This window comes from Carassius carassius, chromosome 42 (assembly GCF_963082965.1).
Source record: "Carassius carassius chromosome 42, fCarCar2.1, whole genome shotgun sequence".
NCBI lineage: Eukaryota > Metazoa > Chordata > Actinopteri > Cypriniformes > Cyprinidae > Carassius > Carassius carassius.
Window position 1 is genome coordinate 18,748,713 of NC_081796.1, and position 18,741 is coordinate 18,767,453.

General features: G+C 33.9%; 2 protein-coding genes across 4 annotated transcripts; one reads left to right on the forward strand and one right to left on the reverse strand.

Annotated features, from left to right (window-relative positions):
- Positions 1–2,047: 2,047 nt before the first annotated feature.
- On the forward strand, positions 2,048–9,157 carry LOC132124171 (chondrolectin-like). Of its 3 annotated transcripts, none has more exons than XM_059535057.1 (7): positions 2,049–2,474; positions 4,314–4,659; positions 4,740–4,897; positions 6,051–6,101; positions 6,198–6,272; positions 7,171–7,267; positions 7,675–8,220. In XM_059535057.1, exons 1-7 carry the CDS (start codon positions 2,399–2,401, stop codon positions 7,724–7,726), a joined length of 855 nt encoding a protein of 284 aa, XP_059391040.1. In that variant the 5' UTR covers positions 2,049–2,398; the 3' UTR covers positions 7,727–8,220. The 3 variants fall into 3 exon arrangements, with proteins under 3 accessions (XP_059391041.1, XP_059391040.1, XP_059391039.1); XM_059535056.1 differs by lacking the exon at positions 7,675–8,220 and adding an exon at positions 8,377–9,157 and having other exon boundaries at positions 2,059–2,474; XM_059535058.1 differs by lacking the exons at positions 7,171–7,267; positions 7,675–8,220 and adding an exon at positions 6,588–6,788 and having other exon boundaries at positions 2,048–2,474; positions 6,198–6,407.
- Positions 9,158–11,286: 2,129 nt separating this feature from the next.
- On the reverse strand, positions 11,287–12,590 carry LOC132123808 (lysozyme C-like). Its single transcript, XM_059534469.1, has 4 exons — positions 12,397–12,590; positions 12,076–12,231; positions 11,698–11,777; positions 11,287–11,524 (listed from the first exon to the last, which is right to left on the reverse strand). Exons 1-4 carry the CDS (start codon positions 12,530–12,532, stop codon positions 11,462–11,464), a joined length of 435 nt encoding a protein of 144 aa, XP_059390452.1. The 5' UTR covers positions 12,533–12,590; the 3' UTR covers positions 11,287–11,461.
- Between the last annotated feature and the right edge of the window lie 6,151 nt (positions 12,591–18,741).

The following is an 18,741-nucleotide window of genomic DNA, read 5'->3' on the forward strand; positions in this document are numbered from 1 at the left end:
ATCTGTTGAATATTCATGAATATGAATATTGAATATTCATGTTTCAAGTTTATTTGAAGTTTCATTACAAAGCAACTTTACAGAAAATTAAGTTTCTACAACATTTAGTAGTAGCCTATAAGCGGTGACTGTCAGTTTATGTGTATATGACAGGATTTTTCAGAAAAATTAATACAAGACGTAGTCAACCAGACGATTAACATTAACAGCAATTATTATATGATGCAATCACAATATTTGTTAGTTCTGTATGTTGTTTCAGGGTTAGCATCATCTGAGGTCCTCTGAGGGTCAGCATCAGGTGTTCTGGATCCAGACTGGAGCTTGTATAAATCCTAGTTACCACTTGATGTAAATCCTGTGGCAAAAGAGAGAAACAAAGACATCATTAGCATAGCTGCTGTTCCAACAAAGTAAAATTAATTAATTTAACCAAAGATAAAGAATCAGAATGCGCATTTGGGATGCACCTGCAGTCACAAATTATGAGATGCATTTTCCCATGGTGGCCGAGACAGCTCAACACGCTGCAACTTAAGAAAACACATGCAAATTGAAAAAACATCAGCAAGTGAGGAAAACATCTTCATCAGTTTGACAACACAAGTGTTGCAAATCATCACAACACATGCATATAACGAAACGCGCCGCAATCATCACAACACATGCATATAACGAAACGCGCCGCAATCATCACAACACATGCATATAACGAAACGCGGTGCAAATCCTCACAACACGAAACGCGCTGCAAATCATCACAACACATGCATATAACGAAACGCGCCGCAATCATCACAACACATGCATATAACGAAACGCGCCGCAATCATCACAACACATGCATATAACGAAACGCGGTGCAAATCCTCACAACACGAAACGCGCTGCAAATCATCACAACACATGCATATAACGAAACGCGCCGCAATCATCACAACATGCATATAACGAAACGCGGTGCAAATCCTCACAACACGAAACGCGCTGCAAATCATCACAACACATGCATATAACGAAACGCACTGCAAATACTTCACAACACATCCTTTCTTGTATGTGTTGTGAAGGATTTGCAGCGCGTTTAGTTTATGCATGTGTTTGTGATGATTTGCAGCGCGTTTCGTTATATGCATGTGTTGTGATGATTTGCAGCGTTTCTTGTATGTGTTGTGATGATTTGCAGCGTTTCTTGTATGTGTTGTGATGATTTGAAGCGCGTTTCGTTATATGCAGGTGTTGTGATGATTTGCAGCTCATTTCGCTATATGCATGTGTTGTGAAGTATTTGCAGCTCGTTTCGTTTATGCATGTGTTGTGAAGTATTTGCAGCTCGTTTCGTTATATCCAGGTGTTGTGATGATTTGCAACACTTGTGTTGTCAAACTGATGAAGATGTTTTCTTCATTTGCTGATGTTTTTCAATTTGCATGTGTTTTGGTTGCAGCGTGTTGAGCTGTCTCAGCCACCGTAATTTTCCTTTACATAAAAATGTAATTACCTTCACTTGTATAAATGTGGCATTTTTATGAAAGTGGTTGAACGGCCAGTCCTCAAGAATTAGATGAAACTTTACATCAGGATCACTTGAGACAACTGAGGTCCCAGGGTACTTGGAAAAGGTTTTCAGTTGAATTTAATAATTTTGTTCAGTTGAACAAAAATATGGCTTGTTAAAAAAAGTTAGTAAAAAAAAGTAATTACAATTATTTTAAAATAAAAATGCCACTTGTCTAAAATGCCTAAAAGGTTGCCTATATACCATGGGTCATAAATTAAACTGGCACAAATTAATCCTATACTGCAACATGATTGTATTGTATCGATAAATAAATCTCGCATACAATCTCCAAGTCTGCATATTATACATTTAGTTTACACCTTTATGAACCGAGACATATAATAATTCGGCTGCGTCTTTTTGGTTCTCTAAATTAGATGCATATAATTCAAGGGTGTTTTCACCTCAGCCATTCACCCAATAACGCTTAATATCATTTTATACACTAAAACTGTGTTTGTGATCTGCCCCATAATCCACCGTATTAACCGGAGAACACGGGTCGAGACAGAGACGTGTGTTGCACCTATGGAGGTGATGAACATCTGCGCCCTCCTCGATTACCTGCAGTACTGCCCAGCCGGCCACGCGCTGGAAGCATCACTGAAGTGGAGCAGCCGCGCACTCGCGAGTGGAGGCGCGTGTCACACACACTCTCTCTCCTTTTCTCTCGCCAGAATACAGAGGCGCTTTACAGAGTGTCAGACCAGCTCGGTGGAAACCATGTCTTTGAACACTATGAAGAAGAGATTATTTAAATAAACGTTAAAAAAGCACCCTGACTGGAACACGTCTGTTTGAAGTTCACTCCATTATACTCAAGTGAAACACGCGAGGATGCGCGCGGCAGTCGGAATCCTTTGTGCTTTGACTTCCCTGGTCTCGTTCAGCCATGGCGCGAGAGTTGTGAGTGGTAAGTTTCAGTTTATTTGGTATGAAGCTATTTTCATCCACCTTTTTTTTTTAAGTCAGTGAGGATATACATTCCCGGTCAAAATCAGAAATTGGGATCAGAACGATTTTTAAGGTCCTTCATGATCCTTCAGAAATCATTCTAATATGCGGATCTATTATCAGTGTTGGAAACTGTTGTGCTGCTTAATATTTTTTTGGAACCTGTGATACTTTTTTCAGGATTCTTTGATGAATAAAAAGCTAAAAAGAAGAGCATCTTTAAAATAGAAACATTTCTAACAATATACATTACAGTTCAAAAGTTTGGGGTCAGTACATTTTTATTTATTCTTTCTTTTTTTTTTTTTTTTAAAGAAATTAAATTTTTTTATTCAGCAAGGATGTGTTAAATTGATAAGAAGTGATAGCAAATATTTATATTGTTAGAAAAGATTTATATTTTGAATAAATACTGTTCTTTTAAACTTATTATTCATCAAAGTCTCCTGAAAAAAAAGTATTGTCGTTTCCAAAAAATATTTGTCAGCACAACTGTTGCCAGCATTGATAATTCTAATAATAAATCAGCATATTAGAATGATTTCTTAAGGGTCATGTGACACTTTATACTGGAATAATGGCTGATGAAAATTCAGCTTTGCATCACAGAATTATATTTTAAAGTATAGTAAAATAGAAACCATTATTTTATATTATAATAACATTTCGCAAGATTACTTTTTTTCTGTAAAAATGCAGCCTTGATGATCATAAGAGACTTCTTTAAAAAACATTACAAGTCTTACTGATCTCAAACTTTTGACCAGTAGTGTATGTATTAAAATATTATAAATATATCAAAATATATTTAAGTTTAAAGGTACAGTTCAGCTAAAAATATAATTTAATCGTCCTCAGGTTGTTTCAAACCAGCTCAAATTGATTTTCTGTGTGGCAATCATAAATAATAACTGTTAGATGTGAAATAAACTTAGAGGCTGTAACAAAATTCCATAACTCTTCATAATGCTTTTAAGTGCTCATTCACATCTGCTTTATTTTATAATTTAATTATCTCTCAAAAACATTATGCGTATTATAAAATCTGGCAGATAAGCTCATAGCTTTCACTTCCCCAAAGATGATTAATCCTGAAGATCATTCTTGAAGCTTGTCTCCAGATTTATTGAAAACATTTCTCTCTTAATAAATTGATGGTATAAAAAAAGAAAATGATTATGAAAGGATAAGAAAAAGAGAGAGATGGTTGGAGATAAAAATAGGTTTGCCATACACGTGTAAACTAAAAGGATGCACCAAGGGAAATTTAAATGAGTTGAGCAGTTCTTTGTGATGAGATCGGGTTTTTAACAAAGGTGACAAGAAAGTGACAGTTTTGGAGAGTGGAACTGTCAGAACATTCCATGCTGGAAGGAGTAAAACTGTGCCACACAGACAGGAATTGAGGAAGAAAGCTAAATAGAGCTGGTTGAGAAAATGCTGAGTCCAGTTTTACCCCAGTTAAACTCGGCCAATTACTGGATTCAAACTGATGATGTAGCAGATCTGGACTGAGCAATTATTTAAAGTACCTCCCAGGCAGAGAGCTAACGTTATTATTAGACTTTTAACAGTCTGTCTATTAATCACAGTTCCCTTCATTGGGCCTATCAGTGTATCTTAAGAGTTCTCTATAATAGAAGTGCTTTGTTTATGATTTAATAACAATTCCATACAGTTCCCCTCTTAGCTTGCAAGCCTTATTAAACATTTTAACTGAGCATCTTTTAAAAATCCAAATCTATATCTGTCTATTCAAGAAATTGCTTAAAACACAGTATTAACTTTGTGACTTCAGGTCAGACAGTGTGTCAGGGCAGTCCTGAGGAGCCGTGCTATAAAATCGCTTACTTCAGGGACGTTTCGAGTCGTGTTGCATTCTGGGAAGCTCAGGATGCATGTGAGATAGATGGCGGTTCATTGCTGAGCATTGAGAACACAGCAGAGCAGAAGCACATCGAACATCTTCTGCGGGAACTCAGCATCTCCACCTCCACCGGTGCTTCCAGCGGGTCAGGCATCACAGACGGAGACTTCTGGATCGGGTTGACACGTGTGGAGGACGACACCGCACAGGAACCTAGCAGCTTTGTCTTGTGTCCCAATCTGTACAGGTGGACAGATGGAAGTTTCTCACAGTTTAGGTGAGATGGGATTTATCTGGGGCCTGTTCAAAGCAGAGATTTACATCAGGTTATGAATTAAACACACTTCTGTTCTACAGAAACTGGTATGCTGATGAACCATCCTGTGGAGGAGAAGCTTGTGTGGTCATGTATCACCAGCCTACAGCTCTCGCTGGGCTTGGTGGGCCGTATCTTTACCAGTGGAATGATGACAGGTGCAATATGAAGCATAATTTCATCTGCAAGTATGAACCAGGTAGGAGATTTGCACTGAACTTTTTGATTCAAAAGAGACGTGATTAACCTGAATTCACCCTACTAACATGGTTTAGCCCTTTAACTGTCACCTCGTCCCGTATACGGGACGCCTACATTTACTTCACTATATTACAATGAAATCTAATCTAATCTTGACAAACTATATAGTTGGAAAGGTCTAAGACTTCCAAATATAGACGGTTTCAACGGCAACAACATAAACAAACGTTACTGCGCATGCGCGCTTTTGTGGCCCTAACTTAACTTCCGGTAGACTTGCAAATAGAATCAATAACAACAGTCAAGCCCCTCTAGAGTAGATATTTTTTGATAAAATATGTTTGCTGCGTAAATCAGGCAGACTTAATGAAAATGCAAATGAATTCTTTGCAAGCAGATGCTTTAAAGTGCGAGAAATAGAGGTTTCCCCAGTAACAGCTGTAAACAAAGCAGAACTATGCTCACAAACACTGCTTTATCAGGCATATAACATGCAAGTCTTCCTTCAGAAATACGTGCTCATGTTTATTCAACGAAGCCTTTTTGAAAATCGATCAGTTTTAAGATCGTGGCGAGTCTCCACAAATAAATGTATGGGAAACACATCCCACACCACAACCAACCACCTGAGCCCAACTTCAGTCTACTCATCACCTTAACTTTAACAGCGTTTGTAGATGGCACCGCTAGCCAGTCCGATATACACAACACAGACCGGAAGTCAACTTAGGGCCAGGCGCATGTGCCCGATGAAACCGTCTATATATTTTTTACCAATGTTTTTTGTTAAAAATGATGTAGGAAAAGTAATAGATTAATTTATGACAAGAGTGCACCCTCAAAAATCTACATTATGCAGGAGTTCTGACCTTTGTTAAAAAAAAGACTTCTTCATTGTCTTTTTCTTTATCACATTTTAGAAATCATCAGAAATTATTTATCAACGGAAAACTTAAAATCTCAAAATTCACCCTTTGAAACCCATTTTAAAATCAGACATTGCATTACCATGTAAATGGTACATCAATATCATGTTACAAAATGTTTTCATTCATGAATTATAAAAATTTAAGTTTGGAACATGCACTATAAAGTCTATGTTCAAAAATGTGAGTGACAGTTAACAATGTTTGTTATGTTTTTCTGAACAGAAAGTTACCTGGTAAAAGTGCAGAACGACACGCCTGAAGGGCCTGATGTTGGTATGCAGCCAGGTGTCAAATATGTCATCATTTGACTTAAAAAGTTACAGATGTGTTGAACTAATCTGTTGATGTGCCCTTCAAATCTTTCCTCAGAAGAACAAGAGGAGACAAGAACAACATCTGTTGATCAGGATGAGAACCCCCGACTTATAATGCCAGGGCACTCAAGTAACAGTAAATTTTCAATTCTTAAAGAAATATTCAGAGTTAAGCTCAATCAGCAGCATTGTGCCATAATGCTGATTAGCACACAAAATAATTTTGACTTGTTCTCCCTTTACTTTAAAAAAAGCAACAATCTGTGTTACTGTAAAATGGAAGTGAACGAGCCCAATCTGTAAATGTTAAAATACTCACTTTTATCAATAGAAGGCTTAAACTATATGTAAGTTAGATGTTAGATTTTAGTGTTACAAAAATGCTTACTAATCTCTTCTGTGTAAAGTTGCATACAGATTTAGACATTCGTTGCCATGACAACAGAATGCCATAAACACTAAACCCTAAAATAACTGTAAAAAATAATGAATTATATATAACAACAAATACTATGTTTTAACTGAATAATTAATCAAATCTTTGGAGTCAGTGAGATTTTTTTAAAGAATTAATTTTTGTATTTTTATTTAGATTTTTAAACTATATCAAAATATGAAACAGTTAAATAGTAATAATATTTTTTTTTTACTGTATTTTTGATAAAATAAACACTACCTTGGTTAGCATAAGAAACTTTCAAAAACAAAAATAAATTACAAATTCAAAACTTTTTGCAAGTACTTTTATAAAGGTTTAAGCATCATATTTTCAGATTTCCGCTTTTAAATCTTCTAAAAAAAATTGCCCCATTCACTTCTATTTTCCCATTATAACCCTTGATTTTTTGAGGGGTATTTTTTCTGAAAAAAAAAGAGGTGAGTGAAAATATTATTTTTGCCGTTGTCAACATTTAACCACAAATGCTGTCAATTGAGTTTCACTTGTATTGAACCCAGAATTCAACTCAAAAGAAATGCATGTATGTGAATGGAATTCAAAATTATGTTGTTGTTTTTTTTTTTTTCAGGTATGTTGCTAATCTATGTGATGATCCCTACCATCCCTCTCCTCTTGCTGATTCTGGTGGCTTCAGGAACGTGCTGTTTCCAGATGTTGAGCAAGAGGTGAGCCATTAGGATCAAATCACTGTAAATGCTGTCAGACTAATGCTAATGTGCTGTCCTATTATGCACAGTATCATCGAAATACTGTGTCACATCAGGAAGTCAGTGTCTCACTAACAGCCTTGCGTCTTTATTAATCAGGATTTCGGCTCTCTAGCTGAGATCTGACACCATCCTCTGTTTTTCTCGCTAACCCAGAGGTTTTACTGTCATTAATTAGATTCAGCTGTTTATAACTGTGCCCGGCAAAACAGCTTAGCCCATACTAATCACCATCAACACACTTATTATAGTGTGCATGTAGCACTTTTGTAGTGGGGGAGGGGTTTGCCTGCCACATTACGTCATACTGCATTTGAGACAGAGTCCAACTTGACTTCTATTTCCATTAATATCCCGATTTGCAGGGAATTGCTGAAGCAAGCTGTTCCCATCCTCCGTTCCCATCCCTCAACATAGAGCACCAGACGCAGTTCATCTCGGCCCTTGCTTGGCAAGACATTATATAGTGGCTTATTTGTCTAATTTACTGTTTATACAGCTGACACTCCCACAGAATTATGTCTTTTTAACATATTTCCAATCACTGTGGCAGACGAGGAGATCCTGAGACAATACATTTAATCACTTGCAAAGACTGAGCACGCTCTATTCGGTAAAAGGCGTCCTGGAATGAGTTCAAAGCTTTTGGAAAAACGTATTAAGTCCTTAACAGATGATGCTTCTCTGTTTTAGGATGTTTGCTACTGGTCCTTATAATTAAATATTATCATAATCATTATCTCGTAACAGCTGCTTAGCTTCGGTCTGCTTATTGTGTATACCTTTAAATGTCCTGTCTTCTATACATTGTGCTATAAAACCTTCCCAGTTAAACTCAGCAACAACGTAAATGACAAAGGCGACATGAAGTTTCATGTGGGGAAATTGGCCTGTTTCACAATGCACACACACAAGCAATACTGTACATATCAAGAGATTTTAAAATAACATCTACCCCCCATCATTTCATTCCAAAAATGTATTAGTTTCTTTTTATTAAATAATTAAATAAAATTAATGAATAATTATATGTATTAAATTATTAATACATTTACATTTTTTAACAGTAAACCACGGACCACAACGAACGTTAACCAATCAACTCTCTGGATCTCCAAGACGCCAAAGATAGACAGTGGCATGGAGGTTTAAAGATTCAAACAGCTCCCTTTTTCTAGCTTTGCCATCTATGTTGCTTGATCGGCAACATGTTTGCCCGGTGGTTAGTTTAGTGTGTGATTTATTAATACTAGCTAAAATGTGTAGCACCGGCAGAGCAGTTACACACATATTGGATTTCTGTACAAACACAGTGAGCAATTAAATTACTGTAATTAAAGCAAGTACAAGTGGGAACCACATAAAAAGAGGAAAAAAGAGTTCCTTTCGACAGCAAATAGGGTCACACAAACTGAAGCTAGTGACACAGTAAAGAAATTAAACACTTAAAGAGCATAAAAAAATGTATGCCTCATTCAATAAATGAGAGGCTTATTTAATCTCAAAGATTTCTCATGCATTGCCAATGATGGTTCACTATTGATTATTTAGTAGCATATAGGATTTCTTTTGAAACATATGCGATCATTCTTTAAATGACCAGAATCATTGGCTAATATAATGACTGTTTTGCTCTGTAGCTTATGAGGATGTTGTCATAAAGAAAAAAGAAGAATTTGTAAAAAATGTACATATTTTTTTGTATGATGTGACTGTGAACTTGCTTTAAGCTGCCACTGTTACATATGCAGTTTTTTGCGTGTGAATATTTTCTCCTTTTAAAGTACTGCATATAGAAAACATCAATGCTAAAAAGTATTAAACTGGTTTGCATCATATAGTTTCAGATACCGAAATAAGTCAGACGGCGTAAGGTACAGGAAGTTGTGTTTCTGTGAGAATGGGTGATATTGTGCGTTTGAATTTAAAATGTGTTGTTAATACTTTTTTATATTTTTGAGATGTTTTGTTATGTTTTTATGGCTCTATAATCATGCCATTTCTTTGTAAATAATAATAATCAATGCTTAATCACAAGCAAAAACAAGAACTGAAATCTTTTGAGTTAATTGGATTTATTTTGAAATCTGTTTTGTGATTCATCACGGACCAAAATGTAGGTTCTTATCAATAAACAACTCTTAATGTGATTAACAGATATCAAATATGAATGGTATTATCTTGTATTCACATACAAGGAATTAACATACTTATCTCTGCTCCTCAAACACTTTTGCAAGTTTCACCATTTGTTTTTATTTATGAGAAACACGGTTGTGGCCATGAATTTAAATAGACACAAGCTCAGACAGCTTTCAGGGGTCCAGCTGGCAGGCAGAGTTAGAGCCAGACATAAGACAAATGAACTGGACCGCATTAAGACTGTAAAGATGTGGTACTTTGTATGTGATTTACCCTGGCCTACAATTAGTGACAGCATAGACTTTAAAGCACACTGCTGATTACGGAGTCAATTAAACTAATCAGTCCTCTGCTTGAGCAGGAGAACTCACGTCACACACGCAGGATCTGGTAATTATAGATATGACTGTAATCACTACTCTGGAGGCACAGGGTAGAAGTAAGGAAACAAACCCTTTCCCATCTGGAGAGGGGGGTGATTTTAGCCTATTAGAGATACATAACACAAGCATCTCATTCTCCACCCGACCAAACAGCTCTTCATCTCTCTATTAGAACTGCATTATGGTTAGTTAGTTAGGTTCACCCTCACTCCGTCCTGCAAGCAGGAAATCAGCTGTCTTCTAAATGTCAAAGACATCAAATACTAATAAATTGGGTTATGGCAATGATAATCAGTATATGTAATTGCACTTAGGTGGGGTTTTAAAATGATGGATGCACTTTATTAATCAATTTAATGTTAAAGAGTATAAAAATGCTGTGGTAAAACAAACTCAAAATGCTTACTATATACTGTGGAAATACTTTGATAAATTAAACCTTGAATTTTGCTGTAAAATACTGTTACATTTAGTTTTTGGAAGTGAAAAGCAAGTCATCTTGTGAATAACCATTCTTCGATTTTTCTATTTAGTTGCATTCAATATGGGTTCATGTGACATCATACAGTATTTTGCTAAGTTAATATTAATGTTTTATTTAGTGTTGTGTGTTAACATAATGGTGTTTTGTATTTGTGTGCATTTGGATAACATTTCTCAGGATAACATTGAGTGATATTCTCAGCATAACAATATTTAGTAAACTAAAAATAATTTTTCATAAAATAAAGATTATCAAAGTACCTTTTACAAGAAATTAGCCTAATATTTTAGACTTTTTACCTCAAACTTTCACATTTAATTAAATGTGTTACTTATGTTTCTTTGTAATTATTTGTGCAATTTACTAGCAATTTCTGAGTGAAAATTTTTAAACACATTTAGAGTTTTTGGAAGTGAAAAATTAAATATTGTTTACAGTGAAAAAAGCTTTTTCTTATTCCTTATAGGGTTTCTACAGGGCTTTCTCAATTACCACTTGTTTCTTGGTAGTTTTATAAAGGTACAAAATTTGTAAGGTATATACATTTTATATCAGTTAGTGGAATAGGATATATGTTGTTTTTAACCATACATTTAGTCTAAAAAAATTCTACCAATTTTTTTTTTACGTTCTGGCAAATACAGCTGCTTTTTTATGTTTCCACAATTCATATTGTTTAATTTAATTCACCTAAAATTGGAGATAGGAGACATAAATCAGCGCAGACATTGAGGGAGACGTGTTCAATATCCAGAGTACTGTTCAATCAATATGGATTTTCAATTAAAGTGACAAAGTGAAAGATTATTCTTTTTCACAGAAAATCACAGATTAATTCAATCTTTAATAAAAGCAATTTTTTAAAAAGCCCACCGGTACTATCTTGTATCAAACAAACTACCTGTCACAATTTGCTGGTGCATAAGCTTTAACCAAAAGTGAGATTGTAAAGCACTGCAAAGCACAAATTAACAATTGGGAAGAACTTTTAATTGACATCTCAAGATCAAGGTTACAAATGTTAATAATGACAATGTCTATTAGTTTTTTTAAAAGTCATATAAACCAAGAGTTTAAATGCATTAGCACATAATCTGAAGGCATTATAGCTAATTTAAGCTCCTGTTGCCAATCAAGGCCTTATTAGTGCTCACATCCTTTCACCCAGCGTGTCATCTTACGCCCCTTACAGTAACTACTCCAGGTCTCCCTGCAGACACAAAGATCAACGTTAACATTATGTCAAAAATGCATATCAGATCGATACATTTAGATATAATGCAATGATAGACAGAGCTTGAGGCTGAGACTCTAAAGGGACAAGCATCCTTTGCTAATGTGAAAGATAAGCTGTGCTCAAGGATATATGCAATGAATACTTGCCATGATTTCAGTCCTTCGGTTTTCACAATGAGCTTTGCACATTCAACTGAAGCTTTCAGGTCATCCTTTAGCAAATCTATCAGATAGAGAACATAATAAAAAAATAAATAAAAATGGGGGTTATAGAAAAGTTTAAAAACGTAGATATAGTGGGATTTAAAAAAGAAATTGTCATTTTTTTTTAAAACAAACATTTATACAATAAAATTTATTTTTATTTCATTTTTTCATTTTATTTTAAAACTTAAATGTACTGTTATAAATACAGTTTTGAATCACAGATTGATTCAGCAACCATTTTTAACTACAAGTATACTTGACCAGTGTTCAATATGTTTTTGGTCACATGAAATCCATTTAAAGGAATAAAGTACCTGAACAGGGTATTTTGCACTGGTTCTTTCCACCTGGAGTGCCGTCATCGCACCATTTAAAACTGTTTATCTGGAAGATTCCATAGTCTTTCCCAACATCAGCTGAACGCACTCTATGGGTCTTATACCTGCTCTCCCAGTAGGCCGTGCACACATCTGTTGAAATTCAAAAGTTCAAATCAAAAAGAAATGTTAAAGAATATTATAACATTGCATGTTTACTGAGGACTTTTTAAATGGATCCAGCTAATTAATACATATATATCAGGCACGTCAAACATTATATGTTTGTAGTGAAAATGCAAATAACAAAGTACCCACAGTTGCCAAGTGAGAATCCCTCAAAGCCATCAAGTCCCTCTTGCTTGAAGATACGGACGACATCACAGCGACCCAGCCTGCGGCTCTCACACATGCACAGCCACATCAGACACAAGACAACAACAGCCACCCTCATCTCTGCAGTGCTACTCACAAAATCACTGTCAATATCTGAGGAGGAGTTCAGATGGAGTGTGGAAGCTGTTGAGTAGGATTATTTATAAGAGACTGGTTTGTGTTGCAACCAGTTTTTCACAAGTGCATATGGTTTGCAGTTGCTTCAGACATGGCCGTTGAAGCAATAACCGACTTTGGGTCAAAGAACCAAAAATTATATTTTTCTGTGTGCAAAGGAACTGGAAAAGATCTAGATCAAGACAATATCAAGATCAAAGCAATAGTGGACATGTGACAAAATAGGCAATACTGTGTAAACCAAGTCATAATGTAGCTAATAAGAGCAGCATATAAGAACATTAAAAAAAAAACATGAAATATATATTCCTTTTTGATTATTTTATTCGGCAATTTCCATATAGGTTGTAATAACATGCCTTAAAAAAACTAATCAAAAACCTTTTGCCAAACTATGCTATTGGGGAAAGAAGATACAAGTGTTTTTATCTGTCATCCAAACAGTTTCAAATGACATTAGGAAAGATGTGGACACTGTTACAATGTGGAAAACTGTTGTGAAGTACGTCTCAATGCAACCTAATGTGCAATCAACTGATAATAATTACGAGGTAAATGCAGAAGATGAGAATGTGTCAACAAACGGCCGCTGTGCATAACCACAAACAGCAAGACTTGCTGCTTGCTTCTTATTACTTATCATTTAGCAACTACACTTTTCATATGCATACTTCATTGTAAAACTCTGGCAAAAGTGTATCAAAAGTGTCAAAAATATAATTTTGTCTTAAATGAACCACTCTGATCTCACATCAGCTGTTCGCAAAATTATGCAGTCAAAACAGTATGTTTTTGTGCTTATGCATGACCTCAAACAAATATTTCAGTTTAAAGTGGAATAAATGCTAAACGTATTATTTTAATAAATTAATAAACATATCACTATATTATCATTATATTATCAAATTAAATAAATAATACAAATATACAAAGGGAAAAAATAGACAAACAATAAAAGCAAATAATTTAAATTTAGATTACATTTAGAACAACCACAATTTAAATATTTCTTTCTTCAATATAGCCAAAACCTTCATTAATTAATATGTGAATAAACTGTGCATTAGGGAACCTAATGTATGTTGTGAAATGAATATCTTAAATATTTGGTCAACAAAAAAAAAAAAATGAGTCAATGAAACAATGTTTAATTTTAAACGTTTAAATGTAAATAGCATTGCATAGTCTTCACTGTATAAATTACAGATTAATTCTTGTTAAAACTATAAAGTAATTCAGTAAAGAGAAGTTAATGATTTTCTCCCATTTAATTTCTTGGATTAACATTAAGGACACTGACAGCAGCTACTTGATTAGACACGGTCACTTACAATTCATTCAGTAAAATGATACACATTTGATTTCTTTCTCAACTGTTTACTGTCACTTAAGACATAACTGACAATTTTTGAGGATACTCGCAAAGACGAGTTTTTGTATGTATGTGTCGTTTCAAGAGCAAGGGCATCTTCTTATGCTGGTCTCGGACAGTCTGTTGAAATCGCCAGGGGCCCCCCCTCAGCCGTGGGCCGCTATAATCGTCACCATCTTTCACCCTAGCTACGGCACTACTAGCTAGGTTTTATAAAAAATTGTGGGAAACAATAAATTACCTCAATTATTTACATTTGTCCAAGATTTTAAATAATCAATTGAGAAACTTGTTATCTGTGTTATTGTGTTTTTTTGAATGCATTAATTTGTATTTATTTAAATTTTTTAAATAAATAAAATATACAAAAAAAATAAAATAAAATGTTTTTAATACACTATTATTTATTTTTTAGATTTATTTTTAATTGACCAGGACTTGAATCAGATGGCTTTGAACAAAATAAGCAGCCTTAATATCAAATTGTGGGAAACAATCAATTACTTGTGTTTTTCCAGTCTGCAAATTTCACCTAATTGCACTTGAGTTGCACTTTATAGTCAAATAAGAAACTTCTTGTAAGCTAACAGTTTTTTTTTTTGTTATTTGTGATCCTGTTTTTTGAACATATTAATTAAATGTTTAATTTAATTTATTATTTATACTTATATAAGCTATAAATAAAATTAAATCAAACATTTCATATATTTATTATTTATTTATTTGTTTGTATGTTTTTATTTATTTTATATGTTAATCGACCAGGACATGACCCAGGCCAGACCTGACTTTATACAAGAAAAAGCTCCTGTCTGGGATACTGGGGCTTTATTATTTCTCCCTTTTACAACATCCTATGGAACTTACCTTGAATATTTATAATGCATATTTTTGAAATTTTATAGAAAATGTATGTCATGGTAAAAAAAAAAAAAATTTATAATAATAATAATAATAAAATAAATTAGAACGCCTGAACCTTGAGTTGAATATCTCTGCAAACCACTAATATATTTTCTACATCATCCATTTGTATAACTGTATAAAAATCAACTACATTCTGGTTCAGTGTAATACTTTGAATATTATATAAACATGTACAATTTTATTTCTTTATTGGTAACAATTCCATTTGTTTAATGCCTTAACTAACAATGAGCAATACATTGTTATGTACATTGAGTATTTATTAATCTTTGTTAACCTTAATCTTAGGCTTTTAAATAAATAAATAACATAATGAAATTATTTAATTTATGTACTTATTATCAGTATGGAAATCTGTAAGTAAGTATTAAAATACTTTTCCCCTTTTAGAACGGTGAGATTAATTTCTCTAAGAGCTGGTTTGCAGTTAGAGGAGGCTTCAGACTCGAAGCTCCTGTACTTCACTTCTTCATGCCAGTCATAAGGTCTGTATGTGACCCTCCACGCTGCCTAAGGTAAAAAGGGCCAGTTGACTCCGTCCAATTCAATGGAGAGGAAATGATCTAGGCATCCTTTTAGGAATTTTGAATTCAATGAATTTGACCATGTATGGATAGATGTTGTGGGGTGACCCGGCAAGCACAAAGGAAGGAGAATTTAGATGTTGCCCTGTACCTCCTTCTCCACTTCCACAAACAGACAGCCTGAGGGTAACGGTGAAGAGCTTCTTTAATCTGTAACAAAATGTTTTCATAATCATTATGAATTAAACAAAACTCAGGTTAGGTATCAAAACAGATGAAAGACAGACTATATTGAAAGCACAGATCAATGCCAGAACCATAAGTCTCCAGTAGAATCAGACTGATCAGGACCAGACAATCCCAGCGATGGCATCTAACCTAAACGCAACCCAACTGCACACAGAAATGTTGCTTTTGGTCATAAATCACCAAAAATTATTCAAATTAATAAAAGCTGCTGTATATGTTGCAATAAATGTGACATGTTTATTTGGGATGTTTACGGTGTATATTTATAAGACATTGTTTCATAAAAAAAATATGTACAATTATTTTTATTGGCTTAAAAATACAAGAAATCTCAGTCAAAAACAGTTGCAAAAGCTATATTGTAAGCAGTCATCGATGTGTATTACACTCGAATGGCGCCACCTATTGTACTGTACTGGAGCACTTACAAGGCTAAATCTCTTATCCTGTTTTCAGCAACCAACCTTTTTTGCTTCCATTTCAAACCAACACAAATCAACCTATAATAAAGGCAAATTTCAAAACAGTCGCAAAAGCTAATATATATATATATATATATATATAAATACACTCACATACACACACAACAGTAACAATAACGGTGTTCTTTTTTTTTATCCAGCTGATTACAAAAAAAGTTGGCATAAAAAATATACACAAACGTGTAAATTGTTAATTGAGTTATGTTTCTGAAACGAGACCATAAAAAAAGAGACCATTAGAAGTCCTGAGAGAGGTGCAGATCAGAAATAAAAAAGCATATATATATATGCTCATAAAAACACAAACTCTCAAATATGAAACTACAGGTTAACAATTGACTTTCTGAGCGCTCTCCTCTTTTCCAGGCCTTGAACTGTTTTGGCTTCACCCCTCAACATGCTCAGCATACCATCCTTTGCTAAACTAATGGCACACACAGCTAGGTATACAAGCAAGGAACCTGCCATACTGGCCAAAAGCCCTCAAATACAGCCTGTGGGCCTCTCCACTTCCCTGAAATTACAAAACCACATCATTACACAACAAAAAGAACCTCTTTACGTAAAAGGGTAGTTCACTCAAAAATATGATGTTTCATAAGTTTAATTAGTTTTGCACTTAAAATCTTCACTTTTATTTTGTAGAAATAGCAGAAGAGCAGCTTGGACATTCTTTTATAAATACATTTCGTGTTATTATTATTAGAGATTTTGAATGAAATAGTTCTTAATTAACCTATAATTTACATGTTTTTAAATTTTTTATTTATCCAAAATGACTTATAAGGAATACAACAATGTGCATTTAAAACAAACAAAACTTAAAAATTATTTTAAAAAATACAAATAAAATATAAATAATAATACAATAAATACATTATTTTAAACGTAAGAAAAAATATTCAATTATATATGTTTTGAATATAATTATTTGGTACATACTTTTTGGAATAGATAGTGACCCCTTTTCTCATCAGAATTACTGTAAAAATCAATACAAGTATACAGTGTACTTAAGGTAAGTCTGCAGTGCATGCATCAGCACAACACAACCACAGATAGGGTGGAGAAACAATGTGTAGCTCGTTGATGATGATGCCACAACATGCTCATTAATGTGGGGTAAAAAGAGAATGTCGGCAGCCCTGTACAGTCCGGCTCATGGTTTTCTTTCCCATGAGAATTTATTAGTCTCCACCATCATGTGACCAGCAATCCCTGCCTTGATTCTTTCCATATCATCCTTTCTTAACCTGCACTAACCCTCATGACTAAACCACACAAGGCCACTCTGGTACAGAGAACACAGTAAAAGAAAAGAATGATACATTCTCTCAGGAGGATCAAAAAGATATTAAAATCAGAAGCACTGCTAATGCTCTTAAATACACTGATGTTTGTCTTGGATTAAAGCAACTGTAATATATTAATGCTGGATCTATACTGGACTGTCTAATCAAATGGATAACATTCACACAAACATTTGTATTTCTACCAAGCTGGATACTTTTCATTGACATTGTTTTAATACTCTTGTAATAGTATTTTTCATCCTCTAAACAGAATATTATCAATTAAATAATATTAAGAAATAAATACTTCTATTCAGCAGGGACACATTAAATTGATCAAAAGAGACAAAGACATGTTTAATGTTACAAAAATATATATATTTTAAATAAACGCTCATTCTTTTGAACCTTCTATACACAAAAATATTAAGCAGCACTGTTTTCAACATTGATTGTAGTAAGAAATGTTTCTTGAAAACCAAATTAAAATATTTAAATGATTTCTGAAGGATCATGTGACACTGAGGACTGAAGATATGGCTACTGAAAATTTAGCTTTGCCATCACTGGAATACATTACATTTTAAAATATATTAAAATGGAAAAGTTGTCTTAAATTGTAATATTTCATAATATTACTGCTTTACTGCATATTTAAGCAAATAAATGCAGCCTTGTTGAGCATGCAATATTTCTTTTAAACATGATGAACTAATGTTTAAATGAGACTAATGTTTAAATGAGACTTTTGAACTAATGTTTAAATGAGACTGTTCATCTGAATTATTACAATAGATTATAAAATAATGAATAAATACATTATAAAATACAAACAAAGATGTACCAACTTACCTGTAACATGGCTGTTGGAAGCCGTAAGGTGGAAGGTCTTATATAACACATGACAAGGTAGAACTTTATAGTCTTTACAACAACAAAATACAAAACTTTCCACTTACAGACAATAAACAAGTAAATACAATACAATACAATACAATAAAATTCTTTGTGCATCAGTAAATCTTAATATATTGTGACTTTCCCTTTTGTAGTAACTAACAAATCCTTTGTAAGAAAGAGCTTCTCCAGATGGCAAAGAGACTGCTGTGCCTGAAAAAATCATGTTGAGACTAATTAATTGATCTGAACATAAGTATTACTGTACATCTAAAGTTTCTTAGAATGTTAATAGGATCTTTAAATAAAGTAAGTTTTGATGTTATGTCACATGCATGCTAACTGCTTGAGAACACACAACAAATCAAAAAACAAACCAACAAGGCTTCTTGACTAGATTATTCAGC

Bases quoted from the DNA above. Each gene is read 5' to 3' on its own strand.
- LOC132124171 (XM_059535056.1), top strand. From the start codon at position 2,399: ATGCGCGCGGCAGTCGGAATCCTTTGTGCTTTGACTTCCCTGGTCTCG. The intron at 6,102-6,197 runs GTATGCAGCCAG...ATCTTTCCTCAG, and splicing joins GCCTGAAGGGCCTGATGTTG to AAGAACAAGAGGAGACAAGA. The intron at 6,273-7,170 runs GTAACAGTAAAT...TTTTTTTTTCAG, and splicing joins TATAATGCCAGGGCACTCAA to GTATGTTGCTAATCTATGTG.
- LOC132123808 (XM_059534469.1), bottom strand. From the start codon at position 12,532: ATGAGGGTGGCTGTTGTTGTCTTGTGTCTGATGTGGCTGTGCATGTGT. The intron at 12,232-12,396 runs GTGGGTACTTTG...GAATTTCAACAG, and splicing joins GGGATTCTCACTTGGCAACT to ATGTGTGCACGGCCTACTGG. The intron at 11,778-12,075 runs GTACTTTATTCC...TCTATCTGATAG, and splicing joins GTGCAAAATACCCTGTTCAG to ATTTGCTAAAGGATGACCTG.